Raw genomic sequence first — 18,275 nt, forward strand, 5'->3', positions numbered from 1 at the left:
TATTCTGTCTCAGTTACAAGCACAAAATCAAGTGTGAAGCAAGTAAAATAATGGCAATGAAAAGGATAAGCTTACCGCCACAAAGGAATCAAACACTGGTGTTTCGGGCAGTCGGGTCGTTTTATTTGGCACAGGAAACCAGGATGATGGGAACGACCAAGTGGTCGATGTAAGGTGGGTGACGTCAGTAATTAGATGAAAGACTACAACTCCGCAGTGGAGGTCGGAGACAGCCATGCTGTTTGGGGTCGTCGACGGGGCGGGGGGAGGGGGGTCCTGCTTATACCGTCGACCCCGGTGTTGCCCAACCCCATGCCTCTGTTTGTGAGAAGCCATTTCAGGAATCAAACGTGCCAGGGGTCCAAGTTGTGTCGCTCACTTCCAGTGCTCTTTTCGTCCTGTTATTTCTGATTTCCTGGTCCACTCCGTGTTCTCACTTCTCCATCTGCCTCGATCATCTGCATCCAAAAAAAAATCCTTGGAACAAGGGGTGGGGTGATGATGGAATTTAATCATTTCAGATTGATTTTCACTTCCGAACCACGATTCCTTTTGACATCTCCGTGCAGGATACTGATCATTGTGGATAACAGGAGAAGATGTGATCCTAACTGTCATTCTGGTATGGTTCCAGCCTCCATGAGGTGTATCATGGAGCACGTCATTCTCTGGAGGGAATGAAAAGTTATTGTGACTGATGGTAAATTGGAGGGAATTAATTTCCCACAAGGTGTTTCGCAATAGTAGGGCCAGATTTGGCACCATGCCTTGAAATTTCAAGACTACCATCAGATTAGAGATGGACATCGTGCATAGTCATGTTCGGACGACACACCGGTGATGGTCCGAATAACCCTACATCCTGTCGACATGTTCGGAAGTGATCTACAGTATAAAAAGTTGTTTGTTAAATCTAGCCAACAGATTCGCGATGGTGGTATAGTGGTGAGCATAGCTGCCTTCCAAGCAGTTGACCCGGGTTCGATTCCCGGCCATCGCATGTCTTTTTTCCTTTCCCCTTTAATAAGGACATTTGTTGCTCCGAACATTGTTACGTTGCATGGTTGTTAATTTATTTTTGTTCGCCTGCACATTCCTTTGATACAACAAGGAGATGGTGAAAGCTTCATGCATTGTGTCGCCACCTATGGGACATTTCGGGTCATGGTTCGCCCTCGCCAATCGACCGATGGGACATTGTGGATAAAGGTTCGCCCTCCCGAATCGGCCTCTGGGACATTGCGGGCCAAGGTTCACTCTGCCGAATCGGCCTATGATTGCGGGCCACGGTTCGTCTTCCAGAATCGGCCAAATTAAAAAAACTTGTTTTGGAGACTTTTGTCCCTTTTCATCATGAAAATTGCACTATGTGGCTCCATCATATGACATTCCTGATCAGATTTCTCCAAATATCCCATTCCCACCAGCTGCACTGCTTCCTGAAGCTCTGGCAGACAGCTTCGTGACATCCTTTACCCCATACATCCAGGACACACGAGTCTGCCTCTTCCTCTTCTTCCCTTACCCATAACCGGCATCGGTGGTTTCTCCAAACATTCCTTGCTAATTGTACAAAAATGGCAATTTCATCAATTGTCTAATGCCTAATTAGGGAGCAAGAGACAGTTTTCTCCCCTTTCTGAAAAAAGATTGCATGAAGTCAAACATTTCTCATTGTTACTTGACATCAATCCCAGGCTTGTGGAGAAGTTTGCACAAAAATCACAAAACAGACATTAGGGGACATAAGTGTACTTTTACGGGAATACAAGGACAGACAATGGACAAATACATGTGGCATTTGAACCCTGGTTGATCGCCGATTGGAATACCGAATACCTTCAGCCGATGACACAAAATTAAATTTGGATGTGCACGCACCCTCTTCCATGTCCTCAGGGTGGTCTGCAACAAGCCTGGTGTGGTCACCATTGTGCACGCATACTCTTCCTTCCATCTCCTCAGGGTGGTCTGTAACAAGCCTGACGTGGTCACCATCGTACACGCACCCTTTTCCATGGCCTCAGGGTGGTCTGTAACAAGCCTGGCGTGGTCACCATCGTACACGCACCCTTTTCCATGGCCTCAGGGTGGTCTGTAACAAGCCTGGCGTGGTCACCATCGTGCACGCACACTCATCCATAGCCTCAGGGTGGTCTGTAACAAGCCTGGCGTGGTCACCATCGTGCACGCACACTCTTCCATAGCCTCAGGGTGGTCTGCAACAAGCCTGGTGTGGTCAGCATCATGCAGGCACTCTCTCCAACGTCATCATGCTGAAACAAGCCTGGCCTGGTCACCATCAAGCATGCACTCGTCCATGACCTCAGGGTGGTCTGTAACAAGCCTGGTGTGGTCACCATCGTGCATGCACTCATTCATGACATCAGGGTGGTCTGCAACAAGCCTGGCGTGGTCACCATCGTGCACGCACACTCTTCCACATCCTCAGGGTGGTCTGTAACAAGCCTGGTGTGGTCACCATCGTGCACGCACACTCTTCCACATCCCTCAAGGTGGTCTGTAGCAAGCCTGGCATGGTCACCATCTAATCAGTCCTAAACACCTGCCCTGCTGGGTTCAGGGCAAGGGCCTAGATATTTAAATGGCCAATAAGATCTATGATTAACTTCATTTCATAGCTCGTGCTGTACATTCTTCCCAAGGACAACGACATTGGGGGCACAAGTGTACTTTTTAAAGTGTTGAGATGAGCAATTTGTGAACATAGATTACCAAATCAAACTGATAATGGCTGATTGCATTGTTGACTGGCCCGTTTAACATTCCCATTTGAGCAATGGCCCATGATTTTGGAACGCATTTCATAGTTTACGTAGTATTTAGATTTATCCTTTGTATTTCTATATCCGAGTAAAAGTACAATTGGGTCTCCTAATGCCCCTGTCCAGCATATGATACAGGAATGGACACTAAACTGGGCATCCTGTCTACCAGCAGAAGTTGGTGGACGTTAAACATCCTGCGGTACCCTTCGCGAAGAGTTGGCAAGCCATCTCCGGCACCCTGATGAAATTCCTGCTCTAACCTATGGGAAAGGCATCAGCGGCACAACCGTACCTTCAGCCAATGATGCTACTAACAGCCATGTGGTGCATATGAAATATGAAGAATATAATACAGTGGAGGTAGAAACTCCATCACTGTTTATGTTGATTTTCATGACATCCAAGGATGCTATGCTACCATCTCATGCCATCCACCATCCTTACATACGATGTTTTTTTTTAACCCCATCAACCATTACCCCCCCCCCCCCTCTCTCTCTCCCCGGCCAAACTCACCCATTCCCAAAACGTCATCGAACAGCAACACATATAAAATTTACTTTATTTCCAAACACTACGTAAAGAAACATTCTTGTTAAATTCAAAACACAAGGAGAAATTATGACAATAAAATTACTTTGAAAAATGAACGGGAAAATGACCTGTTCCTGACTGGAGGCAGTTCCTCCTTATAAGGTGTGTGTGTGTGTGTGTGTGATGGACGAGGGGACCAGACTTTGTTCAGACGGAGCATCACTTGTGAGAGTCACAGATGGAGGAGGCAATTTATACTGCAAACCGTCAAGAAAACAAAGCACAAACTTCACGTTCTTGCAGAAATATTTCTCACAAGATCTCCATGATGACATCCTGGTCAGCTGATGTCTCCCTCAACTCGTTTCCATCGCAAAGATCATCTGTTGCTTCCACTTCTGGCTGTGCGAGCATCTGTGTAGCTACATATAAGGCAGGACAATATTTAGTAAAGTTCTTACTCAAGGCAATGCATTGACAGAAAAGATGTTTCAAGTTAGTTATTCAAAGAACAAGAAGAACCACTCCTTTCACATCTTCAGATGCATAGGGCTGCCAAGGCAGTTTTCCACTGGCTGGAGGGCACAATCCTGAATGGATCACCACTCCGACGCAGGATACTCAAATGGCTAATTCTTCCCAGTAAGGTGGTACTCATGTTGATGACCTCGTAAGGATGACAGGCTGAGTCGTCAATCCACCTGGTGTTATGTTAATGGCACAACAGGGGCTCAAACTCAGGACCCCAATATCTTAAGCTTGCCACCTTAACCGTTAAGCCAACACCAAGCTTATGTTACATGGAAAATAGTTTACTAAATGATCACCATTGCAGCCTGGAATTGAGATTACATCAAATGCTCGTTAACATAGCCTGTTGATCAAGAATATAATTTGTTTACAAATGCAGGTGAGCACCTGTATCCGGGTAAGACTCGGGCTGCGAGGAGCTGGCAGAGATCTCTTGTGATGCCTGCATCCTGGAACGACGCCTCTCCAGGGCTTGCTTCCGCTTCTCTTCCAATTGAACCAAAATGTCACTCGATAGCTGTTCAGGGTCTTCAGCAGGAAATTCAGCAGGTACTGGACTCCAAAGAGAATGGTCCATACCAAGAGGTGCATTCAAGTCTCGCTCTTCATTCACTGGTTCCTCATCTGCAAATACAGCATCACCCTTAGGGATCGTGACAAAACCAGTTCCAGCTGATATTATGTTTACCTGTCTATTTTGTTACAAAGTTGAAGTGCTGTAGATTCATGTACTTTCCTACATAGGTCATGGTTCGCTTGTTTAACATGGTACAAACTGCTAATGTCAGGTGAAAACATAAGAATAACCAGGCTGAACAGTTTACATTTTGTATCACACTGATGGGCCAGATCTGCATCTGGACCTTAACCAAAATCTCATTGATCCGTACTTGTCACACACCCACTCTGTCTACCAAGTTTCGCCAAAATCCGTCCATATCTTATTGAGATATCCTGCTCACAAACAAACAAACAAATAGGGGTGAACACATAAACCTCTGTCCACCTTTGGTGGCAGAGCTTACTAGAAAGAGCAATCAGAGATTGCAGACCATCGGCAGGACTTGTTTTGTGTAGTTTTATAGTATGTACTTTATAGACATATTCACATTCTAATTGTACATACTTTAGAGAGGTACTTGGTTGAAGAAAAATAAGATGTGTAAAACTGGCTACCATCAGGTGGCATTTGTGGCCCCAATGTTAGCACATTATGTGTGGACAGACAGACAAACAGACCCAAATACATTCCCTCTCCTCTGGCGAGGGTAATAATTAGCACAATGATGCGACGCAATGGCTACACGTTTCATTTCACTTTGAGGAAAGGGGGTGGGGGGGGGTACATGAAGTACAGTGTCTTATCAGTTATTGTGCTGCCCATTATTCCAACGTCATTGTTTCCTATCACTGTAGGAGTTTAAAAGGACAATTTATTTTCTCGACGAAATGTTGAAACAGGTACGCTAACTGGCGTGGGAAGGAAGACGAAGCGACGTTTCGGACATGAGCCTCATCCTTTTGCTTTGAAGGGCTCGCATCTGAAACGTCGCTGTTTCACCTTCTTCTCCACAGCAGTTAGCAAACCTGTCCAACACTTGTTTGAGAAAACTCGTCCATATACTTTCCACTAGCACAAACCAACTAGTTGTTATGAAGACAAGTTTTCCATTGGAGTTGAAAAGGCCTCATTAAGTTACAAGTCACTTTTGCAATATAATTAATATAACTTTCAAATGTAGTACAAAATGACACTTTAGAGTGTGCAGAATGAGAATTCAACACAAATAAACCCAGAAAAAAAAAACAAAACAAAAAAAATTACCCCCGTGTGGGGGTGACGGTCATCTCTATTATGTTTTTTACTATCGTAATCGATGAACCGTTCGTTGCCAGATATCTCCTAAAATGACAGACGAGATAGGTTTTGAAAATGGCGACTTTCACAACTTTCGTGACCTTGACCCTGACCTCGAATCCGGGAAAAAATATGTCGTTGGGTATCACTCATCAACCTCTACCCACATACCAAATTTCATCAAGATCGGAAGTAAAAAAGTTTTCTTTGTACCGGGAGGTGTTTTTGACCATCTTCCAGGTTACGTGGCGGCCAAACGGGACGGAAATTCAAAAATCTGTCCGGTTAGATACAAGATAATATTTTTTACTATCATAATCAATAAACAGTTGCCGAATATATCTTGTAGAATGGCAGACGAGATAGGTTTTGAAAATGGCGATTTTTATAACTTACGTGACCTCGTGACCTTGACCCTGACCTTGAACCTGGACAAAAGTTATATCGTTGTGCAACACTCATCGACCTCTACCCACATACTAAGTTTCATCAAGATTGGAAAGAAAAATTGTTGACGGACGGACGGACATTTGGTCCGGCTTTATTAGGTCATCTCAGCAGAGATGACCTAAAAAAGCACTTGGAAAACACGAGTGGAACTTTAAACGTATTCATCTCGTATTCGACATTTTTCATAAAACTTTTGAACAATAAGAGGAGCATTGTACGCAAAATTTTGCAAAAAAAAAAATCAAAAGTATTTCAATTGTCAACTAAAATAAAATGGGATCCACAACTTCACTTTGTTTTAATCAAGATTTTCATTTGATGAGGTAATAGTGATTTCGAAAAATGTTTAATATTTTTTTCAAATTGTGCAGCTCTACACATGCTGGTAGTTCAGGGTATGCTACATACTTAACTACATGCAAACCCAAAATTTGAGCAATAGGTTCAAAGGTTAGGAAATTTTTTTAACCTCCGTCACCGAGGATAGACGGAGGTTATGTTTTCACCCCTGTCTGTTTGTTTGCCTCTGAGCACTGAGCAGGACATTTCAAAAACTTTTGAACGGATTTGGATGAAACTTTGTGGACAGATTAGGCGTGCGACAAGGATGAATCCATTCAATTTTGGTGACGATCTGGATGCGGATCCGGGTAATATAATTTTTAAATTTTTCCAAGTGATTCTTCACCATTGAGAGATGCGGCCAAAAACGATATATAGCATGATACCTCAAAAAGTTATGGAAGAGTTATGACAAAACTTGGTAGATGAGTTGGTTAGGTGGCAAGAACAAGCCGATTTGATTCTGATTCAGGTCCGAATCCAGATCCGGCCTATCAGTGGGAAACAAAATGCAAACCGTTTCAGCCTGGCGGAGGTATGCACTCCACTGAGTGGCATTCTAGTTTTTATGTATTTGAGTCGATAATTAGTTTGCACATTATATGAGACGTCACAAAAATTTTGTCACGTGATATCACGAAGTGTGATAAGATAGAAAAATAAGTTTTGAAAGTAAAGAAGCAGTTTTGCTTTCTGGAATTATATTTATCTGCTATATATTAATGTATTATAGGGATTTACATATATATATATATATATATATATATATTGTCTGTGAAAATGTAAAACTCATTTCATAAATGATTTAAAGAGAAGTTTGCCGAAGTTAAATAATTCCAAAGCAGATGTGACAAATTGGGAGTAGAGGTGAAAGGAGCCATTCGTACCAATGTGTGCTGTCACAAAGTCTGAAGTAAACACAGGAATGTCGAGCCTTATCTTGTGCATACATGTCTGCAGAGAGCAAAAGGGCAAGGCAATGTCAGTGTCATTGTGCCAGCGGTCAGCACAAACAAACCTCACAACACCAAACATTTTAACAACCCCGCCTGCCAAGTCACGGGTCACACTGCTACAGTCGACACACTCCAGGCATCAGCAAAGCCAATAGTGGAGTTTAAGACTCGGACGCTGCATAGAATTCATAAATGAAAGGAAAAAAAACGTTTCAAGATGGCAAATGTACAAGATTGTACTCGTCCAGTTTGAATCTCAAAAAAAAATTATTTTCCCACAATGCAAAGTTTTTCTTTTCGACAGCTATCTGGCCAGTACCTAACGAGTGACGCAGAAACAAATTTGGTAATTTGGGGATAGCACTTTCTAAGTACAAAAAAAAAAAAAAACCTCACCTGGATCTCTCTCTTGCTGCCCAACATCTCCAGCTTCTCAACAAAGTCTCCAAAAGCCATGTGTGGACACAAACGATGGGCCCAATGTTGCAGGGTCCATAGCAACGTGTGCAGGTCTTCAGCCTGAATGTAATGACCAAGATAGGACTTTCTTTTCTTTTACTTCAAATTTTATAGTTTCCAACATAACTTTTTTAACAAGAAATTTGGTTATCAATTAATGAGGAATGCATGGGGAGATGTTAAAATTGAGAAAAAACAGGACAAGGGAAGATGTCAAAAGTGAGAAAGGAGTAATCTCAAAATGAAATTCAAGTTTATTCAAAGCAATTACGAATGTTGCACTTTGACAGAATGGTGCGGAGGTAGTGTACCTGACGTTAGCTTTGAGCTGTCTATTCTGGGTTTAATTCCTAACCAGAATATAAACTATCAGATTGGCCTTTTCACAGGCAGGACGTTGCATCACAAAGTGCCTCATCCATCGAATGGACTTTAAGCTGAGTGTCCCATCTGCTAGCATTAGTTGGTGGACATAAAAGATCACACCATGTGTTTCGACGAAGAGTAGGGGACTTTAGTACCCTGGAGGAATTGCAAATCCCTGCGCAAACCAGCTCCAGTAGAACGTCAGGTTTGGTCAGCCGGTTCGTGAAAGACGAATCAGACATTCCCCCGGCCGACCCCACAAGAAGGTGGGAAGTAGTCGTAGTAAGGATGCTCTGAAGTGGTGCTATTGTAGAATAACGCATGGAAATAAACCAGGTGTTATGAAATAGTTTGCTTTCTTTTATTGCATGTATTCCAGGTATGAACTATTCTTTTAATACAAGGAGATGCGTGTGTGTGCATGTGTGCCGCTTCATTCTAAAGCGTTCCTGCTGTCGTGGAATGATAAAAACGGTAGGTACCGTTGGAAAGCAAATCATCAATTGACTTGGAACAAAAATTCTACGACAACAGGAACACACAAACAACAACCACCACAGCCGTGATAACAACATCTACGTGTTATAAAAAGATCCTTTTTTGTGTTTTACTTCATTTTACATCGTCATTGAGACTCAGATAGATATGCAATACGTTTACAAAGTACAACTTGCTGTCTTTTGATTAAACCCATCAGAGAAGTGCCGGGAGGCATGCTGGGTAAATGAAGTAATGCAAACCGGTCGAGACTGGAGTTTGATCTGGTGAGAGAAGTGAAGAATTATCCATTACACGATTGCTGTGCTGAGTCTTTTTCATCAAGTGTAGGTTGATAATGAAAAACAAGAAACATTTGCAATGACCTTTTCCTCCATTATGTCAACAAGGTGAAGAATCGACCATCCCTGTTCAATTACTATCCGGATCATTGGCCTTTGGTTCCACAGCGTCGTCAGACACAGTCTGCTTTTCGATCGTGGCGATGTCTTTCCTCAGTGTCATTTCCACCGGTACATCTTATTAAAGTGATGAGCAGTGAGGTGAAAAATGCCATTGATCAACTTCCAATAAATGCCTGGCTGTTTGAGTGTGGACGCTCATCATTTAAGTCTTTCATCCAAAAGAGGAAGGGGAAAAAGGAGTGCTCACTGAAGGGAGAGGGAAGGTGAGTATTCGAAGAAACAATGTGCTGCACGAGGTTGTTATGGTCGCTTGTTATCCATGTACGATATTAAAGAAACCAAGCAAGCACCATGCAGTGATACACAGCCGTTGTTCGCCTTCGGTACGATGAACTATTTATCTCACATTTCCTTGTTGGGTTGATACACCATGCACATCGCTCACCTCATGTCCCTTTCCTTTAAAATTCAATTTCTCAAAGTACTTCAGGAGGGCAGGCAGACCTCGCTCGGACAGCAACCTGATGGCAGCACGCAAAAGTGGGAAAATCTCTGTCACCTATCAAGTCGTGATATTTGAGTTTAGCTTCACCCAAGCTACAGGGTGCCCCACAGAAAACCAGGAAATTTGGTACAGTTTATTTAAAACAAAACAAAAGCAAACTTAGATGTAGTGTAAAACAAAGATACACTTTATTTTCAAACAAAACAAAAGCAAACTTAGATGTAGTGTTCAAAGTGCTTTCCATGGGCCGCTGAGCAACGGCGTAGACGGTTTAACCAACTTCCAGTCGCCCTTTGGATAACTTCAAGCGGGACATTGTTCCAAGCTTCCGTCAACAAAGTTTTCACGGATTGAATGTCCGTGACCTCTTTTTTTTTTGATTTTTGAAGAATGCGAAAGACTGTCCCTTTTGATAACTGTAGATCCCGGCAGATTTCACGTTGACTGGAATGTCTTCGTTGATGTCTTGGTGGTGTGACAGCAAGATCCAACACAGCCCGTTTGGTAGGTGAATCAATTTTCTTGGTAGTGCCAGATCCACCTCTACACACTTTGGCAGCAGGTGACCCTTCCCTTTTAAGTACAGCTGCAACACCTGTAAACTGATTTTTAGTTATTGAATTAAAAAACTCCGGCAAAATTTCATGGCATTTTTTCAGTCCCCAAGTTGGATGTTCTTTCTTAAAGAGAACAATTACCTCACGTTGAAAATTTGATAACTGCTGCATTCTGAAATAAAATTTAAAAAAACGTTAGAAAATTAATATGTTAGATTATTGATATGGTAAAATACAGCAAAATAAATCTCAAAATCTCAAATTTCCTGGTTTTCTGTGGGGCAAGAACCACCCTTAGCAAGAAAATCTCACCTCTGAGCATCGAGTTTAACCCGAGGCTTTCTGACGATCCGTTTCACAGGTTTCTTTTCTTCCTTTGCTGCTGCTGCTGCAAAAAAATATTCACACTTATCAATTAAAAAATTTCTATTTAAAAAATAAATGCATCATGATCTTGAATTTATAAATAAATTATGACCTCCGCCACCAAAGGTGGATGGAGGTTATGTTTTCTCCCCTGTCTGTGAGCACAATATCTCAAAACGTGAGGGACGGATTTGGACGGAACTTGGTGGACAGGTTGGTTGGTGTGTGACAAGGACAAATCTATTTGATTTTGGTGAAGATCCAGATACAATCATTTTTTAATCCATGTGATTTTTCACCACTGAGGGATACAGCCAAAAACTATATATAGAACGACATTTCAAGAAGTTGTGGATGGATTCGGACAAAACTTGGAAGACAGGTTGGTGTGTGTGACAAACAAATTTATTAGATTTTGCTGAAGATCTGGATTCCGATATGAGAAGTTTTTAATTTTCTTAAAAAAGTGATTCTTCACCATTGAGAGACGGAGCCGAAAACGATATACGGTACTGTATAATACTGTTATGGCTGTGGAAATTCGCAAACCACCATTCAGGGCCCGTTGGTGAGATAACTCTAAGTACATGTGTAGTTAGCCCCAAACCCGTTGTTGAGAGGGTATTATGTGATTCATTCAGGCTGCGACGCTTTGAGATAGCCGTTTTTCTGTTCTATCTTTATTTTGAACCAACCACGTCTCAACCGCCATCACACAACAACCACCACGCCAGCCATCGTCACCAACTGCAACCACGCTCCAACCCTCAGACAACAACAACAATGCCAACAGCCACGACCTTTACCATCACAACTCAATCCCGCAAACATCGCATCGCCGTCATTTCCAAACGGCACCATAACCATCAAACCACCACCGATAAACCCTCTACCACCCTCACCTCTCTCCTTCTACGGCCATTCCCGCACCACCTGTGAACACTGAGCGTCGGGCTGTCTTGGGCTCGTTCAGCGGTATGCACCGAGCCGCGAGCGCAAATAGTGGCCTTTCCAAGGGAGAATTCGGAGCAAGAACGCTACATGCCCACTTCTGATCCGTCCAATTAGCAAGCGCGGACCGGCTTGGCCCCGCCTCCAGGCGCGTCTGTGTGAAATCGATATATGCAAATTCTAGGATCAGGGGAGGTTCACGCCCACTTTTCCTCCGTCCAATTGGCGAGCGTGGCTCCGTCCCCGAGGTCATCCTGATCCGGATATTTGCATATTGTTTTCTCCTGCCGGCCTATAAAACGGCGAGCGCAAGGCGAATCGTGGCAGTAGCAGAGTGTGGCAGTGGCAGAGTGTGGCAGTGGCAAAGTGTGGCAGTAGCAGAGTGTGGCAGTAGCAGTGCGAGTCGAGTCATCGGTGTGGCATCGAGTTGGGTTCTGCAGTCGGCTGAGGAGAGTTGCGGGAAGAGGCAAAGGAGCTCGGGTCCGAGGCGAGAAGGACGGCGGTCGGTGACGAGGTCGCGGTGTGAGATCCCTCGTCGCGGGACCCAAGCCAGCCAGCCATTCTCCTCCCCCAGGGCATCAACAATTCCCCCTTTCCCCCGCGCTGAGATAGTGCAAAAAGGGGGCCCCGTTTCCCACCCCACTCCAAACGTCGTGCCAACGAAACCCGCCAAGGAGCATGGAGTCGGGGCACAGCCACGCGGCCACATCTGCGGCTCGTCCGCCAACACGTCACAAGGATGCGGGTAGGACCCCCCGGTCTCGCGGACCTGGCCGCTCCTCCAGGTCACGCGCACATATTGGCCTCCAGGCCTGTCTGCCCCCTTGTCTATGAGGGTGGCTTCTTTCCTTTGCTTTTGAGTAAATGTGTGTTGGCGCCATCTGTAAAGTAGAACTGTGTAAGTGTTGCCGTGTGTACGCGTATTCGGTAGTAACTCTGCGTCATTGTTTCTTTTGTTTTAACTGCTATATGTGCATTTTTACTGTTTGGCTGTATATGTGTGCTTTCCGTGTGTCGCGTAATAAATGTGCATTGTGTGAACTGTTTTCCCATTTCGCTTTGTCTCCTTCCTTTTAATTGACCCTCCACCCTGCTTCATGTAAAGGGTTCGTAGTGGGCTTAATACGCCCGATAATTAATCGGAACCGTCGAGGCCGCCGATAACACCGCTCGGTTATCACTGTAGCACGGAACGGACCGCTTAAGCGGTTCGTGTCCGGAGTCGGCCTGTGGCGTGGTGCGATCGCCCGGTCGACCATTCGCGCAGGTACTTAGGTCGATCGAATTTGGCGAGCAACCCTATCCTGCGCGGGTGGGCAATTGGCACGGTCGTGGTGGGGTTAAATCCCCACTCGTGACTAGCTCCCGGCGTTGTTCCGAGAGGGTCACGACAGAATTGTCCGTTCCGGTGGGCGAGGTGGCTGCCATTCGAGTCGAGCGGCCGATCGCACGCCGGCGGCCGCGAATTCGCAACAATACGATATCTCAAAAAGTTATGGACAGATTATGACAAAACTCGGTGGATGAGTTGCTTCAGTGACAGGAACAAGCGAATTAGATTTTGGTTCAGGTCCAAATCCAGATCCAATCCATCAGTGGGATACAAAACGTAACTTGTTCAGCCTGGCAGAGGTATGCACTCTACTGAGTGCTGTTCTTGTTTTTATATAAAATGCTCGTCTGGCCCATTTCTCGCCACCGCGAGATCACCAATGACGAATCGATAAATTAAAAAGGTTTAAAACCCTTACATTTGCTGTTCAATACACCAATTGCTCCGTGCTCTAAATGTGAACCAAGTTCAGAAGTTTGTAGACTGGTTATCGCTCGTTACATTTTCCCATTTCACAATGATTGGGGGTCCATGGGTTTGTCTGCTCATGCCCATTATGCAGAGACAATGTACCACAAAAGTACGAGCCATTGACGTTTTAAGTGTACAAAACTAGGTGGGACTGGACCTATGAAGAGGGAAAAAGCAAAGTAGAGAAAAATCAAGGGGGGAAGGGGAGGAACAATGAGGGATTAGAACTAGTATAGGAAGAAGCATTAGAAGAGGGGGGAGGAAAAGTCAGGAATAGTTTGGAGCAAAAGAGGAGGTGTATGGACCAGGAGTTTGTGGGGGGGGGGGGGAGGATTAACATTATGAACCAAAGTGGGGGGAGGGGGGGTAAAATGGACAAAAGCAGTTGGACTACAGAGCAAAGAGAAGTTATCAACCATGCAGAATGCAGATGGTACAGTAATTAGTGGGTTCCCAGTGAACGATAAGCATGAATATGTGAACTATGTTCAGAAGTTTGTTGACTGGTGTGACGTCATTATTTTGTTCTTAATGTCAACAAGATAAAGAAAATGATTTTTTTCTTTTCGTCGCTTGCTTTGTAGGTGGTCATGATCCTTTGATTATTCATGATCATAGTCAAGAACAAGTTTCTGAACATAAGTTTTGGGACACACAGATCAATAACCAATTAAAATGGAGGAATAATTCCCAAGTGTTGGCCGGTAAAGCAAACCAAACATTGTATTTTTAAAAGATATTGAAAGAGCTTCATGTTGATAATATAACATTTTGGTAATTTTCTCTCAGTCCTTGATTCAAAGTATTCTTTCAATTTGATATGTACATTTAGTGATTTGTCCAGAGAGAATGTTAAGAAATTAGAAAGACCCAGGATGATTGCCCAGCTTGTAATAAGGACAAACCTTCCTGTGATTAGTACATTGTATGAGAAACGTGTTGGTTTGAAGGTTCACAAGATAATGCAAGACCCAGAATCACACCCACTTCATAACCATTTTTAGCTCACCTGGACTTTAGACCGGTGAGCTTATGTGATTGAGCAATGTCCGTAGGTATGTCAGTCAATGAGTCAGGGAATGAGTCGGGAAACACTTCAGTCATTATCGGTTGAACGAAACACACGATTTTGATAAACCTTGGCTAAAAGCTCCATATCTGATGCCTAAAAGGTGCATTGACCACATCAACATCTGCACCCATTAACAGGTTGAAATCAGGCCTAAAAACCGAAAAACAAAACTAAAAATCCTAACTTAACCTAGAGGGAGTGTTGTATCAGCAGCACAGCCATGCACTCAGCCAAAAACATGGCCTGTAACTTGTATCACTGTAATCAGCATCGAGAGGGTTTCCATTCAACCAATCATATGAACACCTTCTACACATGAACCAAATCAAGATATTTTATGACTTCATTGACTGTTGCTCCTGATCCAGGTGAGCATTCACCTTCGCTCCACTTACCTTGTGTTGTCTTTTTAGATATTCATTTGTACCAAATTAAATTCACATATTCAATGTTAATGCGAAAAGGATGTGATGTAATATATACTTTTGTAGATATATATACCCTCCTCCATGACCCCTTGCAATCATCACTCCGAAGATTTTTTTTTTGTTTTATTGAATTGCCATTGGATGTTAAAGGTCTATGTTTTGTAACACTAAACACCCACTCCCTACGGGAGTGTAATACTCCCTCCCTTTTGCAGAAGACCGTAAAACACTTTTACTATACTAGGTGTATACAGTGGTGAGAAAACGTTTGTGACCCCTTTAGAATTCTCTATTTCTGTATAAATTTGACCTAAAATGTGATCAGATCTTCATCTAAGTCCTAATAATAGATAAAGAGAACTTGATTAAACAAATAGCACAAGAAAAAAAAATCTACTTTTTCATTAATTTATTTAGTTATTGAGCAAAATGATCGAACATTCAATTCCTTTGTAGGAAGAAGTCTGTGAACCTCTACATTGAGTAACTGGTGGCACCCCCTTGAGCAGCAATAACTTCAACCAAACGATTCCTGTAACTCTTGATCAGTCCTGAACATCGGCTTGAAGGAATTTGGGCCCATTCCTCCTTACAGAACTGCTTCAACTTGGAGATGTTTGTGGGATTTCTTACATGAACTGTTCGTTTCAGGTTCTGCCACAACATTTCAATTGGGTTAAAGTTTGGACTATGATTGGCCATTCCAAAAAATAAAATCTCTTCTACTTCATCCATTCTGTGATAGATTTACTTGTGTGATTAGGATTGTTGTCTTGCTGCATTGACCCATTTTCTGTTAAGCTTCAGCTCACGGACGGATACCCTGACATTCTCCTGTAGAACTTGCTGAAACAATCCAGAATTCATGGTTCCATCAATGATGGCAAGTCGTCCGGGTCCTGGGGCAGCAAAGCAGCCCCAAACCATGACACTCCGTCCACCATGCTTCATGGCTTGGATGAGGTTCTCATGTTGGAACACAGTGTTTGCTTTTCTCCAAACATCATGTTTCTTATTTAAGCTAAAAAGTTCCACTTTTTACTCATCTGTTCACAGAACATTCTTCCAATAACCTTCTAGATCATCCAGGTTGTCTTTGGAAAAATTGAGACAGACAGCAATGTTCCTCTTGGAGAGCTGTGGTTTCCTCCTTGCTATCCCCTCCTGTGCACACTATTCTTGTTCAGTGTTTTCCTGATGGTGGACTCGTGATCAATGACATAGGCCAATGCAAGAGAGGCCTACAGATCCTTAGACGTGACCACCCTGGGGTTCTTTATGATATCCTGGATTATTGTACACCTTGCTCTTGGAGTGATTTTCATTGGATATATGTTCCAATGATATATGTTCCTGGAAAGAGTAACAATGGTGTTGAATTTTCTTTATTTGTAAACTATCCGTCTGACAGTGGATTGGTGGAGCTAAACATCTTTAGAAATGGTTTTGTGAGCCTTTCCAGACCGATGAACATCAACAACTCTTTTTCTGAGGTCCTCAGAAATCTCTTTTGATCGGGGCAGGACCCGCTTCCACAAACCTGTGTGGTGAAGACCGGACTGATGGTGATGAACAAAGTTTATGTTTTTCATATAAGGCACGGCCACCCAAACTCACTCCTGATTGCCATCCCATTGATTGAAACAGCAAGGTGTCATATGTCATATGTCATATGTCAAGGGAAGGTGTCATAGCAACAGTGGGGGGGGAGGAGGTGTCATAGCAACAGTGGGGGGGGAGGAGGTGTCATAACAACAGTGGGGGGGAGGTGTCATAACAACAGTGGGGGGGGAGGTGTCATAACAACAGTGGGGGGGGAGGTGTCATAACAACAGTGGGGGGGGAGGCATAACAGTGGGCGGGGAGGCGTCATAACAGTGGAGGGGGAGGAGGCATCATAACAACAGTGGGGGGAAGGTGTCATAACAACAGTGGGGGGAGGCGTCATAACAGTGGGGGAAGGCATAACAACATTGAGGGGGAGGGTTCATAACAGTGGGGGGAAGGCATAACAACATTGAGGGGAGGGTTCATAACAGTGGGGGGAAGGCATCATAACAACAGTAGGGGAAGGTGTCATAACAACAGTGGGGGGAGGCGTCATAACAAGGGGGGTGGAAGGCATCATAACAACAGTGGGGGAGCATCATAACAACAGTAGGGGAAGAGGTGTCATAACAACCATGGGGGGGAGGTGTCATAACAGTGGGGGGGGGGGAAGGCATCATAACAACAGTGGGGGGGAGGCGTCATAACAAGGGGGCGAAGGCATTATAACAACAGTGGGGGAGCATCATAACAACAGTAGGGGAAGAGGTGTCATAACAACCATGGGGGAGGTGTCATAACAACAGTGGGGGGGAAGGTGTCATAACAACAGTGGGGGGGAGGCGTCATAACAACAGTGGGGGGGAGGCATCATAACAGTGGGGGGGAAGGGGTCATAACAATAGTGGGGGAGGCATCATAACAACAGTAGGGGGAAGGTGTCATAACAGTGGGGGGGGAAGGGGTCATAACAATAGTGGGGGAGCATCATAACAACAGTAGGGGAAGAGGTGTCATAACAACCATGGGGGGGAGGTGTCATAACAGTGGGGGAGGGAAGGCATCATAACAACAGTGGGGGGAGGCGTCATAACAAGGGGGGGAAGGCATCATAACAACAGTGGGGGGGTGAGATTACATAACAAGTGGGGGGGGGGAGAGAGGATTATAGAGCAAAGGAAGGTGAGTGAGGATGATGTAATAGATATAACAACATTTCCACCATCTTGTGTATTTCTCCATCTCCCTGTGTGACTGGGTTAATAATTCAGGTGAATAATAATTTAAAACTTTTTCACGTTTTGATAAATAAGATTCTGATTGAGTTGTTACCATCGTCTCCAACATGGTCTTCACTGAACCACGGACGTTCACTCTCCGTCGGTCTCTCATCATCATCATCATCATGTCCATCCTGCTCTGACTCAAACAGACCCCTCGCTGCTGCCTCTTCCTCCATGTCTAAGTGAAGTCTCGTTCGGTTTTAACCGTGAAACCTGAAGATCCGAGAATTTTGATGATCAATTCAAGATCGCGCTTCGTGGTGCACTCCTCAGCACTCCTCAGCACTCCTCAGCACTCCTCAGCACTCCTCAGCACTCCTCAGCACTCCTCATATGGTCCGGTGAACGCCACACCATCTTCCCGCCAAATGACGAAAAATATAAACAGGAAATGACGTTCCCTTTCCCGAGTTTAATCAAGATCATTTGTGAAGTCTCTTAGATTTACAAACAACGACTAAAATGGATAAGAAAACCAGAGGCATATTCAGGCCAAGCGGCTTAAGCACTCAAGCAAGCGGCTTTATAATCCAGATCTCCACTCGATACTCTCCAGATGACGTCATAAATGTAT

At 44.0% G+C, this 18,275-nt stretch overlaps 1 protein-coding gene, 1 long non-coding RNA gene and 1 other non-coding gene across 8 annotated transcripts in view; 2 read left to right on the top strand and 1 right to left on the bottom strand.

Moving 5' to 3' along the window:
• LOC147020953 (uncharacterized) overlaps positions 1–3,664 on the top strand; it is a 23,308-nt gene extending 19,644 nt beyond the window's left edge. The window contains exon 3 of one of the 2 annotated variants that reach the window (XR_015060680.1): positions 2,959–3,664. This is a non-coding gene — a long non-coding RNA (uncharacterized LOC147020953). The remainder of the gene's footprint in view (positions 1–2,958) is intronic. The other variant, XR_015060681.1, reaches the window with a different exon arrangement.
• TIPIN (TIMELESS interacting protein) overlaps positions 1–18,151 on the bottom strand; it is a 47,463-nt gene extending 29,312 nt beyond the window's left edge. Inside the window, exons 1-8 of one of the 5 annotated variants that reach the window (XR_015060675.1) lie at positions 17,751–18,137; positions 10,562–10,637; positions 9,633–9,708; positions 7,857–7,979; positions 7,392–7,458; positions 4,242–4,478; positions 3,640–3,745; positions 76–458 (exon numbers count right to left, since the gene is read on the bottom strand). Coding sequence is in view for 4 of the 5 variants with exons in the window: in XM_085890675.1 (XP_085746801.1) it covers positions 3,640–3,745; positions 4,242–4,478; positions 7,392–7,458; positions 7,857–7,979; positions 9,633–9,708; positions 10,562–10,637; positions 17,751–17,877 (812 nt within the window). In the remaining variant the exon portion in view is untranslated. The other 4 variants (XM_085890675.1, XM_085890676.1, XM_085890677.1 and 1 more) reach the window with 4 other exon arrangements.
• TRNAG-UCC (transfer RNA glycine (anticodon UCC)) lies at positions 929–1,000 on the top strand. Its single transcript has one exon. It is a non-coding gene; the product is annotated as a tRNA-Gly (tRNA).
• Positions 18,152–18,275: the final 124 nt, after the last annotated feature.

This window comes from Eptatretus burgeri, chromosome 8, assembly GCF_056783735.1.
Source record: "Eptatretus burgeri isolate ZD-2024b chromosome 8, Ebu_testis_v1, whole genome shotgun sequence".
In the NCBI taxonomy this organism is placed as follows: domain Eukaryota; kingdom Metazoa; phylum Chordata; class Myxini; order Myxiniformes; family Myxinidae; genus Eptatretus; species Eptatretus burgeri.